Source organism: Malaclemys terrapin, chromosome 7, assembly GCF_027887155.1.
Source record: "Malaclemys terrapin pileata isolate rMalTer1 chromosome 7, rMalTer1.hap1, whole genome shotgun sequence".
Taxonomy (NCBI): domain Eukaryota; kingdom Metazoa; phylum Chordata; order Testudines; family Emydidae; genus Malaclemys; species Malaclemys terrapin.
Window position 1 is genome coordinate 62,145,782 of NC_071511.1, and position 15,543 is coordinate 62,161,324.

The 15,543-nt window shown below is 55.0% G+C and overlaps 1 protein-coding gene across 1 annotated transcript; it reads right to left on the reverse strand.

Moving 5' to 3' along the window:
* Positions 1-1,207: 1,207 nt before the first annotated feature.
* PRAP1 (proline rich acidic protein 1) lies at positions 1,208-15,172 on the reverse strand. The gene is made up of 5 exons (XM_054035827.1): positions 14,863-15,172; positions 11,652-11,706; positions 4,366-4,424; positions 1,552-1,655; positions 1,208-1,460 (listed from the first exon to the last, which is right to left on the reverse strand). The coding sequence occupies exons 1-5, from the start codon at positions 15,072-15,074 to the stop codon at positions 1,267-1,269; spliced, it is 624 nt and encodes a 207-aa protein (XP_053891802.1). The 5' UTR covers positions 15,075-15,172; the 3' UTR covers positions 1,208-1,266.
* Between the last annotated feature and the right edge of the window lie 371 nt (positions 15,173-15,543).

A 15,543-nucleotide genomic window follows, 5' to 3' on the forward strand; every position in this document is an offset into this window, starting at 1 on the left:
GGCTGGGCCTGAGCCAGTGCACCAAAAATAGCCATGTGGCTCTGGTGCAGACCTGGGCTAGCTACCTGAGCTCAGACCCAGGGCACAGGGTGGGCTTCAGAGCCCAAGCAGCCGCCTGAGCCACAAAGTCCAAGCTGCTATTTTAGCTGCTAGCTTGAGCCGAGCTAGCACAAGCCTCTGTAACTGGGCTCACTCCCCCTGCAGTGTAGACATGGCTACGGTGCCCTGTGCCTGCCTCCTTCCTGGATTCCCCTCTGGCTGAAGCGTGTGAAGCTGGGAGCAGGCCTGGCTCTAGCAGCTGTCCTTGCATTCTCACGAATTCCCTTCCTTTTCCCACCACTGCTTGCCCTGTGAGTGGGTGCACCTACGGGTGATGAGGTCCCACCCTGGGGAGATAGTGGCCCCCTTTGCCCCACCCCCCACTGGAGGCGGCTTATTTATTAAGCCTTCCAGCTGAGGTTGGTGTCACTAAGGGTATGTCTATGCTGCAATTAGACCTGTGCTGCTGGTGCGTGCCAGCTGACTTGGGCTGGGGGCTGTTTCATTGCAGTGTAGCCATTTGGGCTCAGGCTGCAGCCCGGGTTCTGGGACCCTCCCACCTCACAGGGTCCCAGCAGCCCATGAGCCTGAGTCAGCTGGTATGGGCCAGCCCCGGGTGTCTAGTTGCAGTGTAGACATGTCCCAGAATCCCCAAATTGGGGGGGGGGCATTCTGTACACAGGGGCTGCCAGCTCGCTGTGGGTGCAAACTGATTCCAGGACTGCTGCAGTTCCATGCTTTTAGCTGCCCTGAATCAGCATGTAGATACAGTTCAGCACAAACGAATAACAGCAGCAAGCCCCTCTCCAGAAGCAGCTCCCTGCCTAGGGCATTGCTACAGCAAACGCCTCTCCTAGCCCCACGCTGGGGTCACTGGGCGTGCCTGACACTTCACAGCCATGACACTCAGGGAAGGGCAGATTTCATAATGATGCTTGTCCTGCCAAGAGACCTCAGCCAGCCGACCATCTTCCTGCAGCACCTGCCGGTCCCAGCAACTGCCATTTGAGTGATAGCTCAGAGTAGAGCTTGACACAGCCTGAAGCCAGAGCCCTCTTATTATCCAAGACACAGGGTCTGATAGGAAAGGGAGGAGGAGAGGGGCTGGTACACCCCCCATCCTGGGAAGGAAAGGGCCAAGGGAACATACAGCACACTCTTCCATACACTCGGCACAATCCCCTTTTCCTTTATTACTGGTGAGTAGACAGGATCAAATCTCCTCCCCTAGCCATGGTAGAGATGGTCTCTGTCTTCTTCTGGGCCACTGACGGCTTCAGCATACAGTGCCGCTATCTGCACAGGGCCTTCCTCTTCCAGAGCAGCATCTGGGGGGTGGTAGATGTGGTCTCGGTCTTCCTCCGGCACCGCTGCAGACTTGGCACCCAGTGGGGCTGGCGGGTCTCCAGCACTCCTGGGCGCTGCAAATGGAGGAGGCAGGAAGAGCGTTAGCTTTCTGGGCATGCTGATGATGCCAGCGGGAGAAAGAGTGTCATCCCTCAGCTTGCTTACCTCTTCCGCCTTGTGCGTCACTAGACAACAGCCTCATTCCGGGATCAATATCCACTGTTTGTTCTTCATCCTCGGGTGGCTCAATAGCTCTTATGCCCAGAATACTGGAAAAAAGAAATATTAATAATAATAGTTAGCTCTTATATAGCTCTTTCCAGCTATGCTTTACAAAGGAGGTCAGCCTCATTGTACAGCTGGGGAAACTGAGGCACTGAGAAGGGAAGTGACTTGCCCAAGGTCACCCAATGAGTGAGTGGCAGAGCTCACAATAGAAGCCAAGTCTCCTGACTCTGAGAGTTTTGTAACCCCCCCCCTTCCCCTCCCCAGTTTCTGCCAGGAAATCCTAAACCACATACATGGAGTAATTTGCCTCATTAGCATTTCAAACATCTTCTTGCAGGAACATTTCACCAAAGATCCCCTTAGAAGAGGCCTGGTTCCTTCCCAAGACCTCTACACACTGGTGAGTCTCCACACACATGACCAGAACAGTGCTGCCCCATTAGGAACATGTCCCATCTCCTACCAGCCATGTGACATTCCCTCACTCTGTGACTGGACAGGAGTAAAGCTGGGTGCATTATTCATTGTGAACAATATTAGATGCACCAGAATTCACTCTGTTTTGTTTGCATAGTCACAGATTGTAGCACTAATAATTATTTGGCCTAATATGCTATTTGCTGTATCGCTTGGTTGGTAATTTTCGCGCAATTCATTCAATGCTATATTTTTATTCGCAATATGTGATTGGATACCTAAGTCACATGGCATTGTTCCTGCTCCTTGACTGGCTACTGAAACCTATTAAACAGGAGAATAAAGAGTAGCCAATAAGGAGTGTTAGGCCAAATAACTGTTAGTGCTACAATTGGTGAGTATTTCAGGATTCAGAAACATTTCCATGGAAACCCAGTGGTCATCTGAATTCTTGCAACTAAAGAACAAATAAACATGAATAGTGTTTGTGAGTAGCAGAGACTTGGGATTTGGATTCATAAATTCATGAACTAGGATTTTCATGACTCAACCAACTTAATTATAAACAGGGGAGAATTCAAAAGGCAAAATGATGACCAGAGGATTAATTTTGGGCCAGTACCAGATACACCAGCATGTTCATTCAAGCTGATTGTTCCTGTGATGCTTGTGAAGAACGAAAATGCCACAGAGAAAAATAAACAAACTCTTTTTTCCACATAATAAAATTACAAGTGTTAGCCACCTGTGAGGATGCACACATCGTGACTGTTTGATCTGGAAGCAAATAATGAGATGAAATTCACTAGACAATCATAAATCTTAACAATGACTGATATGGAGCCAATGGCTCAGTGGACAAGGGGACTGTGTCTGTTTAGGCCTTTGGTGAATTTGTCCCAGTAGCTCTGTTGTTACATACATTCTGATTTCTGAAGGACACCCCTTTAAAGAGGCCTCTATTCCACTTCTAATTTTGTGCTTGCATCAGATGGCACGTGCAAGTAACAGGATTTAGACCTTTTCCTACCTGCTTGGCAAATACAGAGAGGGAGTGAAACCTACAGATATATATTTATTTTGGCACAGAAGCCAATTAGGAGACATATGCAAATATGCATATATGATCTAATTAGTTAATATTGTCCCAGGACTCAATACACTGCTATGCCCCTCTGAAGGGGTAAATAGTTGTGATTTATTGATATCACGTGACTGTTTTCAGCCAATCACAACCCAGGGTTTTCTACTCTTACAGTGATCACTATTAAAAAAGTATGCCAAATTTTAGAAAACAAGCCTCAAACAACCCCCCCAAAAGCAATATAATTCTTTTTAAATTTCCTGCAAATTTTATTGTATTTTTTCTTGGAAAACTGTTACTGAAAAATATGTTAGTAAAAAATGTTACTGAAAAATATTTGGTTTTTCAGCGAAAAATTGGGAAATTTGATTGAAAGTGAAATTTTTGCCATGACATTTTCATTTTTGACAAAAGCCATTTTTTGGCAACATTACTTTTCAATGAAAAAGCTTTGTCATGCTCTAAATAACCCTAACTAACCCCAGATCTTCCATGGGACAATTAACGAAGAGGCGGGATACAGCCAAATGAAAGCAGTCAACCCCCAATGGCAAGTCTGGCCTCACTCATTTTTGCTTGACAGGAAAATCTGGGATTACCGGAGAATTCCCTCCCCTACAAGAATCACTGGGTGAGGTTCTCTGATCTCTATAATGTAGGAGGTCAGGCTAGATGATCATATGATCTCTGAATCCATGAAGAATGTGTCAAATAGATAGTAATTAAAAAAAAAATGCAGAATTTCTTATGCATTGTAGCAGGGCATGGTCCCTCCTGACTGGGGCTTTTCCAGGCTGCACAGTTCCCAGGCCTCCACAGTTCCTCCTGCTGGGGCCTGAGCGCCTTCCTGCCTCCCTGGGTTCTGGGCATTTCTGCAGCTTACAGAGCCGGCTGGCCCTTCTCTGGGCGCAGCTTCCAAAGGCTGGGTTTTTGCATCAGCACGGGTGGGGAATTACATTCACTTCCTCAGGCAATCCATGTCTACCCTAAAAGTCCATTCACGTCTGGCCCATTGTTCAGTACAGTCCTCTGCAGTTCATAACATTTCCCAGTGGTCACATCCCATCAACCCCCTACAAAGAGGGGTTACATTAAATCTCGACCCACAATAAAATGTAACCTTTGCATTTAATACAATGGACCCCAAAGATGCTTAAATTTAATTAGGTAAGGTTTTTCAAGGCTATTGCAAGAAATTGCCATACTGGTCACAGTGACAATGATGATAATATTAACAATAACCATCTTACATTTGCTTCTTAATGTCCTGTTCCAAGGAACCCTCCATTTCTTTGCCTTCTTTCAGAACCTGAAATCAAAGAGCAAGTCAGCAGCAGTGAACCTTCCCCCTTCACTGGACAGCTAATGGCCTCCGGTGGGCACAGAGACAAGCCAAGTAAACCTCTCCTGCCTCCCCTGCCCTGGCCAGCAGCTTTGGGCTTCGCTGTGAAATATTCCAGTCCTAGGCGGGTCAGCAGCTGTACCCTCACCGCCCCCATTGCACTGCGGGGGTGACTGATGCGGCTGTGGGACCCGTTCAAGGTTGCACATTTAGCCCGCGACAGATCCTGGAACGAAACGCACCTTTCCTCACCTCCCAGCCTGGCGTTGCACCCAGACCTGCCCAGGCATTACAGCAGTGCAGTGCCAGGACTCTCTGCCAGGGGTAGCTCAGGTGGTAGAGACAGCCGCATTCCCAGTGGGGAGCTATCCAGAGAGGCCTTGTGTGCAGAGGGGAACTGACGGATCTCGTTGTGGGCCAGGAGGGTGGTGGACCAGGGGAACATGGAATAACTGTGACACTGGGTATGTTGGGTTATTTTATGTTAGGGAGTCAGGGCAGTGGAATATGCACCACTGTGTAAGGACCGGATTGGGTTGGGAGGAGTCCCCGCATAGCAGAGGTAACTGGCATGCCTTCCCACCCCATCTCTGCCAGTGGGCAGCGAGTGATGCCCTGTTGCAGGCCAGCAGCGTGTTTCCCTCACACCAGCGGCCCCAGGGATCACAGCAGAGAAATGCAGTCTTCTCACAGCTCAGCCAGTACACGCTCTGCCTCTTGGAGTGGGCAGCCGGGACTCCTTCAGCTCTGATCTGGAAGGAGCTGCCGTTGCTGCATGAAGGCCGGGGCGATGCAGCCTGCAGTGACAGTCATTTCATACTTGTGCAGTACTTTCATCAGGTCAGAGCAAGGCCTTGGCAAGGTACCTGCCAACACCACAGTCACTAGCAAGGCTCAGGCCAGGCCTCGCAGCCACTTTCACACACTCCTGCCATGGAGCAGAAGGGGGGACTCTCCAGCTGGCCTCGGTGCTGGCCCGGCGCACCAGGACATTTGTCTCGGTAGCAAAGCAAATCTGATGAACCAAGTCAGCATCCTATGCTTGTCCATGGGCACAAACCCCGGGTACTTCTCCTCAAGGGCACCAGCTGCGCTGTGTGAGCGAGAGGGGCCAGGCACCAGCTGCGTCTGTCCATGCTGAGGGGAATGATGAGCTGTATAAGGCAGGAGTGCCGCTAGCATTCAGACCAGCACGTGCTGGGGCAGAGCCAGGCCTCACGAGGCCCTGTGAGCAGCCTGTGACAAGCGCTGGTTTGGTATTAAGTAGAGGGGCAACTGGCACATTCCCATGCTCTCAGCCTGGCGCAGAGCCTACAGTTGCTCCACAGTGGTGGTGAATAGCCCTGTTCCCACTGCCTGCTGCTGGGGTGAGTTGAGGTGAGGAGCTAGCGCATCCCCTGCATCCTCCCTGGACTGCGGCACATGAAGCGAGAGGGTCCCAATGCATTGGCTGCACCCACCTTCTCTCTGCGCCCCTCCCCCAGACGCCCATCCCCTGTCCCCATGACTCACTATCCCAACGAGCCCCCTGAACCCCATGACCCCTCCATAGAGCTCCCTTGCTCCCTTCTCTCTGCGCCCTCCAATGAGCAGCCACCCTATCCTGCACCCCCCACCTCCTTTCGCAGGGCATGGCAGCTTTGCAGGCCCCTGACTGCTCCTGCTCCAAGCGCATACTGGGCCGCAGCCCCAGAACCCCTCTCCTTTAACTCACCAGCTAGCGGGGCCTGCAGAACGCTTGCTGTGGGAAACTGGGCCCAGCAGTAGGTCCGTGGCACAGGGAATGGGGTGGAGGTGATTACTAAAAGGCCTGGAGCAGGGAGGTTCGGGTGGCACTGGGCATCACAGACCTTTGGAGGTATATCTGAGCCAAACCTCCAGCTGTGCAGTAGTTAGCCCTCGTCCTGCCTCCCATTCTCCTGGGATGGGCACTCATTTTGGAGGGGAGGAACCTTCTGAGAGCCAAAATAGCTGGCCATTTGCAAGTCTGATTACAAACTCAACCCCGAGCCCTCCCAATGGGCAGTATCTTCCAGAGCAGGAGAAGTCATTGGGAAGAGTTTTCTTTCTCCTCCTTTCAGTAAGGAAATAAAGTAGCTGGGGTACAATTTCCAAACGTGCCTAAGTGCACACGTATGACTTGCTATGACACTCCGGCTCCAAAGTGCCTTTTGAAAAATGAGACTTGATGTTCCTAAGTCAGTTAGGTGCTTTTGAAAATGTTCCCCTTGATCTCATCCGCAGAGGATCCTCTCCTGCGTGGCCTCAGGGATCTGTGTCCCCTCCAGAGATTTGCATTATTTGGGGTGTCGTTGTTTCCACTGGCCAATGAGATGACTTTCTGGTCTCTGAGCTCATTGGCAGCTGGGCTTTTGTGGGAAAAAGAAATGATGCCTCTGCTGGAGGCCTCAGGGTCCTGCCATACCCGTCCCAGGAAAGGAGCAATAGAGGAGTCTTTCAGGCAGCCTACAGTGGCTGTAGGGGAAGCAGCCAATCAGAGCGCAGGAGGGCCATATAAAAAGGAGCTGCAGTGCAGTGCATAGGCAGTTTCTTGCTGGAGCTAGTGGAGTGTAGATGGTGCTCCCGGCTGGCCAAAGGGAACTGCAGTACTAGGGACAGCTCCGTTCTGGCAGGGACCGGGGGTATGGGAAACAAGACCTCCTGGCTGGCTGCTGGGCTTGACACATAAGAGCCCTGAGGTAAGGGAGAAACACTGATGAAGGCTCTGGCTGTGGGGAAGTGGCCCAGGGAACTAAAAGCAGTTTGTTAAAAGGACATGGTGGCACATAGCTGCTATTTTTAGGATGCTTGGGCTGGGACCCCATAGGCCACTGGGGAAGTGTCCTCAGGGCCGGTGCAACCACTAGGTGAACTAGGCGCTTGCCTAGGGTGCCAAGTGGTTGGGGGTGTCCAAGATTTTTCCTCCCTCTCCTCCCTTCCCCTCACACAGAGTGTGGCGTGGCTCATTGGGCACCTGGCCTGATTTAGCCGCTCCCATTGGCCTCCAGCAGGCAGAGTCCCTCCCCTTGCCTCAGCCTCACTTTGCCAGCATGCTGCGGGGGAGGGGCTGTGGGCTCCGCAACCTGTTTGTTTTGGCTCCACGTGGAGCCAGCGGCTGGAGCGGCATGGTGGTAAGGAGCCGTGGGGGGAGGGTTGGATGGGTTGGGAGTTCTGGGGGGGTCTCTCAGGGGGCAGGGAGTGGTTGGATGGGGTGTGGGAGTCCCGGAGGTCTGTCTGGGGGGGGTGGTGGATAAGGGTTGGGGCAGCCAGGGGACAGGTAGGGTCCTAGGGGGGCAGGTAGGGGCAGGGGTCCCATGAGGGGGCAGCAAGGGGACAAGGAGCGGGGGGGGGTGGATGTTCTGAGGGGGGTGGGAAGTGGGAGGGAGTGGATGTGGGTGGGGCTCTCCCCCCGTTCTATTTTTTGATTGTTGAAATATGGTAACCCTAAAAAAGCGGTGCCCTGGCTCAGCAGGGAGGAGCCGCTTTCCAGAGGCACCGGAGAGCCAGAGCGTGGGCTTACGGGGGTGGCAAGCCCCAGCCAGGGAGGAGCCGGTGCGACACGGGGGGCAGCAGCCCTAAAAAGGTGGTGGCACCGCTAGCGGGGAGCAGCCGCACCCCCTGCCCAGGCTGTGGCCTGGTGCGCCCCCCCCCCGCTCCCGGGGGCTCCTGCAGGCTGCAGCAGTTGCATGTGGTCAGTGACCCCCATGCACCCACCCGGTTCTCACCTCACTGTGCTTGGGCTCTACGGCTCCCAGGCATGTGAGCTACCGGGGTGCAGGGCCCTGAGCCTACTCTGGGAGGGGTAGCGGCAGTGGAGGCTCACACTCCCGGGAGCTGCAGAGCCTGAGCATGGCGGGGAGAGCCGGGAGGCACCCGGGGGCTGCCACCCGCATGCATCACTGCAGGAGCCCCTGGGCGGGGTGCCAGGTGCGTTGCAGCCTGGCCAGGCGCACCCCCAGGCTTATCCCTCACCGCGCTCGGGTTCTGCGGCTCCTGGGCATGTGAGCTGCCGCTGGCCCTCCCGGAGCAGGCTCAGGGCCCTGCGCCCCGGCGGCGACTCACATGCCCAGGAGCCACAGAGCCTGAGCACGGCGAGGGGGCAGCCGGGGGCGCATGTGGGACCTGCATCCGCTGCAGCCTATAGGAGCCCCTGGGGGGGTGCCCGGCCGCAGCCTGGGCAGGAGGGGCGGGGGGCGCAGCTGCTCCCTGCTAGCTGTGCCACCACTTTTGCAGGGCTGCTGCCCCCCTGCGCCGTGCCGGCTCCTCCATGCCTGGGGCTCACTGCCCCCGCAAGCCGATGCTCTGGCTCTCCGGTGCCTCCAGAAGGCGGCTCCTCCCTGCCAAACTGCTGCAGCGGCCCAAGCCCGGCAAAGCCAGTGAGTGGACTCGGGGCGTGGACCACTGGGGTGGGGTGGGGGGGCTGTGCACCCTCCAGGGAAGTTCAGGGGGGCAGGGATGGGGGAACCTAGTCTGGGGAGCAGCCCCTGGGCACGGCTGGCCCCTGGGGTCTATAAAGGCTCGTTGGGATTTGCCCCTCAATGAACCGATGTGCAGGGGGGCGCAAGGTGGAAGTTTTGCCTAGGGCGCAAAATATCCTTGTACCGGCCTTGAGTGTCCTATAATTGGACAGCAATAAACCTCTAGAAGGGGATCTGAACTAATCAGTAGACCAGCTGAAGAGCTGGGGCCAGAAGGGCCCAGAGAGGGCAAAACCATTGCCTCCAGCAAGGAAGCCGTGGGGGGTAAGGCCTGATACCAGGGCTGGGACTGTTTAAAGATTGCAGACACACCCAACCAGAAGGGGCACTTGCTGTTATACAGGCTCCCAGGTCGGTGTCTCTCTGGGCCAAGTACACTGATGGTTCAAGTAACACACGGGGCATGATTCTCATTTGCACCGAGGCCCCTTACTGCTCTGGCTATGTAAGTGGGTGTATGTTACCTTTACATGCACTGTAAGGCCCAGTAAAGGGGCTTCAGTGTAAATGAGAATCTGGCCCACTGGATGTTAGTGGGGGGAGTAGAGAAGGTGTGTTGCTCGTACATTCAGTGGGTGAGCAAGGGGCAAGAGCCAGGGAAAAGCAGCTACCAGTGGGCTGTTATCCAGCAGCCATGCCACCCACCTTCCCTGGTTTGGAGAACTCCCCACAATTTCAGCTTCCCAGACTCTGGCATGGGCAGGATGCTGCTGCCCCTTCACACACACAAATGTGGACCTGGGACCACATTTGTGCTTTCTGCATGCAGTGGCCCTGGCTCCCCACTCACTGCAGGACCCTCTGCAAAACTGCCTCTAGTTTCTCACTCCTCGTCCTCTGCTGTGGGCCTTTGGTTAGGACATTCTAACCGTGCAGAAGCTGTCCTTGTTTGCAGTATAGTGTCAAAGGGGTCTTGTTTCACAGAGAGTGCCAACTGGCTGGCAAAGAATGCTAGGCCCAAACCAAAGCACTGTTGCTAAAAATGCTATGGCGGATTGAAAGCTGAACCCAGATCACAACTTCACATGTGGCTCCTACCGCTCCAGTGGGTGGAACCAAGCACTTGGACTTGAACCCTGGGGACATTTCATTCTGGGTCCAAACTTTGCAGCCTGCCTTCATCTAGGGTGACCACCCATCCCTAATCAAGCAGGACAGTCCCAAAATGTACATTTCAAGTCCCAGTCCTGGGCTGCATGACTCCAAGACAGCATTTGTCCCCGATTCCCTATGGCGCTGCTCTGAATCTGCTCAGGGGTGGTGCCAGCCTCTTCCCGGTGGTGGACAGAGGAGGGCCTTAGCCTCCATCGCATGAGGCCCCACCCCCTGCTCCTTCTCTTCCCCCCCCCCCAAGGCCCCGCCCCTGGCCAGGCCAGAAGTCACAGCCAAGCAATAGTAAGAGCCACCCAGGGAGCCTGGACCACTCTGGGGAGCTGTGGATCCTCCACCTGCCCTGGGCAGCAAGCCCCGGGGGGCAGGGACGTCACTCAGGCACTCCAGGCCCCTGCCCAGGGCAGGTGGAGGGTCCAGGGCTCCCCACAGCGGCCAGGGCTCCTCTCACTACTGCCCAGCTCTGGCTCCTGGCCTGGCTGGGAGTGGGGCATCAGGGGGAAGAGGAAGAGCAGGGTGGGGCCATGGAGGGAGGCAGCATGTGTCCCATTTTTGCATTTTGAAAAGGTGGTCAACCTTCTCTCATGTCGACAATGAACCGAACCAAAGGCCAGGATCCAAACATGCCCGAACTGCAGCACTTGGAATCCAGATCTAGAGCCATAATTTGCACCTGGGACTCCCCTTCATTTCCTCAACAAAACTCAAGCAGCTGGCCCTTGGGGGAGTGAGGCTCGTAGCTGCTCTGATGGGCTGGAGCATAGGTGGTAATATTACAAGTGAATTCAGCCGGGGGGGGTCTTGCCCACATGCTAACCAATCACCATATTTGGCACTAGGAAGGAATTTCCCCCGGGTCTGATTGGTAGAGACCCTACAGGGTTTTCACCTCCCTCTGCAGCACCGGTCACTTGCGGGTTTGCACTAGAGTAAATGGTGGATTCTCTGTAACTTGAAATCTTTAAATCAAGACTTCACTAACTCAGCCAGAGGTTAGGGGCCTACTACAGGAGTGGGTGGGCAAGGTTCTGTGGCCTGTGATATGCAGGAGGTCAGACAAGATGATCATGATAGTCCCTTCTGGCCTGACAGTCTGAGAGCAAGAGCTAAGGTCATTCTGCTTCTCACAGCTTCCTTGAGCCCTGCTCTGCAAGGCAGTGCAGCTAGGGGCCCCGTGACTCTCAGCACTCTCACACATGCTTGGTAATTCAGAGTGACAGAGGTGTTAAGGAGATCATCAAGCATTCAGCGGTGTGCTGCTTGCACAACATGCTTCGGCAGAAATATTTGAGCTGAGCAACAAATGCACCGCGGATATCAACATTGGCAGTGGGGCAGTCAGGGCTGGAAAGGGATGACAGATGCTGCCTTCCCACATGAACCAGGGTATGTATCAGTCCAGGATCCTATTAGGATTTGGCACAGAGGATGTTACATCACCTTGAGCCAGCTAGATGGAGAATGAATTGCAGATCCTCCTGAGCTATTGTGTGGGCTCAAAGGGAAGTTCCTGCAAAGTGGTGCCCATGCCTATTGCGAGCACATGGAAGGGCCGTGATCATGGAGCGCAACAGACAGAACTGAGAGGAGTTTGGTGCAGACCTACCTGGGATGTGCTGTCGACTTGCAGAAGAACAACCAAGCCGATGCCAACGAGGAGCCTGGAAGGATTCCCGGAAGGAGACGGTTAATTTTGGCAAAACAAATCCATTGGTGCTGCACCTGCCGCATGGCTGTGTCTGTCTGTCTGCTCCATTGGCTTCCACTAAACAGGTTCAGAAGTTCTAGGGCTATTGCTATTTCTAGCAGAGTTCCCCAGGATGGCTGACACCAGTAATATATGACTCTCCATGTGTGTCTGGGGAGACTGCCTGTCACTGAGAGAGGTTTGCTATATGGGCAACTCCACAGTGAAGGTTATGTTGAGTTTCCATTTTAAACCGGGGCTGACCCTCTTTGTGTGTATAGTCTGGGAGGGAAGATGGACTCTAAATAACTTTGACGTAACTCTAGTAAGTGGTGAGTTGCTATTCCTCTGAAATGGGCCCTTTGGGAAAACTGTCCTGGTGCATCAGCCCGCTTTCGTGTCACGCTAGCTAAAAAAGCATAGCCACGCCCCCTCCTCCCCATAGACTGCGAACTGCTCAGACACAGGGCGACAACCCTGAGGGAGCAGTTTAGGGTGAACACTCAGGAGAGCAGTTTGTGGAGAGCACCACGGGGGGACAACCCAGGGGACAGAGGATTAGGGGGAGCACCCTGGGGCGGAACGACAGGAATCCTGTAGAAAAATTAGTCTGTGATCATGTTATTAAAGATTGTCTCATAATGCACATGCATGAGGAGATCAAATTAAGGTTGCATAAAGAAAGGCAACCTTCATTCTGGCATCTCCTAGCTTTTCAGAGCCTGGCTTTGCAGTCTTAATTCTTTACGCATAGTTTTTTTGTGAGTAATAACCTCGAGAGCCTTGTCTGCCAGGGCTGGATAGTGCAAGGTGGAGTCAAGTGTTCACCGGGTGACAGCATGACCCAGCCCCTCGGCCTCTGCCTAGACCAGTGTCTGATTAAAGCCTTACGTTGGTGCTAGGCTAGCTGGGAAGGTGCGGAACCCCTAACCCAGTCCGCTCAGAGCGCAGTCCCATTCCCGCTGGAACTGATAGGGCAGAAGAGATTAGCAGGCTGGCCTAAGTTAGCTGTGATGTCCCCTCACATAGACACGACTAGAAATGGACGACCTCCCCCTCCCCGCTATGGCAGGATCTTAGCAGTGGCAACTAAATGTACAACAGTGTAAAATTGCTGCTGCTGCCCCAAGGGAGGTGGGGTCAGAGGGGCGGGGCGGAGACTGGCTGCCCTATGCAATACCACTAACCACGGGGCTGGCAAGAGCTCACATTGCTGCTGCTGCTGCAGCCTCTGGGCCTCCCAACAGCTTGGCAGAGGGAGTGCGGAGGCTGAGGGAGAGCCTGGCCATGAGCTAAGCTCCATGCCGTGGGAGGTGGCAGTGTTTCTCATGAGAGCTTTGTCTGAAAGAGGAGAGGGGGAGCCTTTGCCATGGGCGTGGCTGTGTGTGTGCTCACACCTGCCCTTTGTAACTGCAGACTCAATGGGACGCCAGTCACCCGATCAAAGTGCTAAAGCAGCTGGCTGGGTAAGGGGGGAGGCACACCCACGGCTCAGGTACGCAGCTCCCGTCTCCACCGTAGGAATGGCTGCAGGGCCTGCCAATGGCTGCATAGCCCGGCTGCCAGACAGGGACATTGGACAGCAAATAGTACTTGCCAGGACCTTGCCACTGGTTGCCGTGCAGATTCAGGGACACACATCCGGCCAGGTGCTAATGACTCTCACCACTGTTAGGGAGATGGGCCCGAGCAGCAAAGTACCCCCAGTTCAGGGCCCCTCTCCAATTACCACCAGGGCACTTGCCTGTACATGCACCATCAGGGCTGGGGGTGGGAGGGGTGGGCAGACAGGCACATTCCCACTGAGCCTAGCCCCAGTGGTTGCATAGGACTGAGCTCCCAGGGGGAGGGATGGTGACACGGCAATAGAGGCTGTGAGTCTCCAGGACACTGGGCACCAGCAGCTCCAGAAATCGGCAGGTAACTAAGTGCTGCTCAGCTGTCAGTATCAACACATCCCATCTCCCCTCCACAGACTGAGGACCACCCCTCCCCCCGGGGGGCAGGGCAGGGCAGGGCCGGCTCCAGGGTTTTGGCCGCCCCAAGCAGCCAAAAAAAAAAAAAGCCGCGATCGCGATCTGCGGCGGCAATTCAGCGGGAGGTCCTTTGCTCCCAGCGGGAGTGAGGGACCGTCTGCCGAATTGCCGCCGAATACCTGGATGTGCCACCCCTCTCCAGAGCGGCCGCCCCAAGCACCTGCTTGCCAGGCTGGTGCCTGGAGCCGGCCCTGGGTCGGGGCATGGCAGCATGGGGGCATGGAGTCTGGTGTGAGTGGTCTTGGCTCCCTGGGCTGAGCCCCCTCCCCTCACAGGAAAGCCAAACCCCCTGAGGGAGCAACTTCCCTGTCCCAGCATGGGTCCGGCGTCACAGACCCAGAGAGATTAGGACCAGAAGGGCCCATTCTGATCATCCTGTGTGAGCTCCTGCAAGATAGGGCTGGCTGCAAGGGTCATGGGGTGGGCTTGTGGAAGGACTGCCGTCACCCAGGCACGGTACCTCCCTTTTGTGGAACCCAGCTCTAAGCAGGGCTCCAGGCAAGGCAGATGTGGGCCTGGGAGGCCCCGGATTAACTCAAGTGGGGCTGGGAGGGAAGGTACTGAATTAAGGTGGGGCTGGGAGTGCCTGGGCTGGCTGCTGGGCAGGCGTGGGCTAAGAGAGGGCACAGCTGGACTCAGGGACACCCTGACACCATCCACAGGGCTGTACCCCACTGGGTGTCAGTCGATCTCAGGTGAGGGGCCATGATCGCATCCTCTGCTGCACAGGGGGGAACTGGCGATGCTGTGACCATCACTCACACTGGGGTGGAGGGCGGGGGGGGGCAACAAGCAGGAGACTCCAACCCCCCGATTTCATCATTAACATATAAATCTCCTGATTTTGGGGTCTGGCTTGTGATTTCTGAGTACTTGGTGGGGGGCTGCTATGGCCATGGGGGAATTATGGCTCATGGGGCCAAGGCCCCCCGGAGCCCAGTGCACTGCCCAGCCCTGTGTGCCAGAGAGACGTCACACCTGTTGTTCCTCATGGCCCATACAACAGAAGAACCCATTCACCAACCCAGTGTGGTCATTCTCCAGCTGCTGTGCTCCAAACTGGTGCCACCCAGTAAGGAAGGGAAGGGTCTTACCAGGCCATGTCTGTTCTCCCTACAGCAGCACGGGCAGAGAACTCCGGTGGCTGGGGCTGATGTGCGGCGGCCACTTCCTGCCTTTTACTGTGCAGACTGTCCAGAGTCCAGGAGCTGATTACAGGCCCTGATCTGCGAGTGCTGAGCTCCCTTTGCTCCCAGGAAGGGCATGGGGGCTGGCGGTGCAGAAGCAGAAGCCTCTTCGCAGGCATGTAGCACCATGCAGGATCCGGCCTGCTACCCTTTGCCCCTTAGGCTGGGCTCTGCATAGGGGCCCATTCTGATCCCCATGGATATTCTCCCTGCCCTGCCTTCCCGACACCCTGAGCAGTTGCTCGCCCTTCGCTCACAGCCACTCCTTTGCAGAGTCAGCAATGCAGCACGAAGGAGTCCAAGGCAAATCTCCCAGCTGGGGAGGGCAGTGGCTGGCTCCCAAGGAGGCAGCTGTCTCTGCAGAGAGCCCTGGTTGACTGGAGGGGCCCACTCCAACTATCAGACCAGCCCGGCACAGGGAGCTCCTGCCCATGCACAGCTCCCACTCAGAACAGGACACAGGCCTGGGGATCTGCTGCCTGGCTCTAAGAGCAGAGCTGGGCCTGGGTACCTGGCTGGGTATGTGAAGACGGGAGGGAGATGCAGTTTTGCTTCCATTAATTATTCCACAATTAATTTGCATCTGTT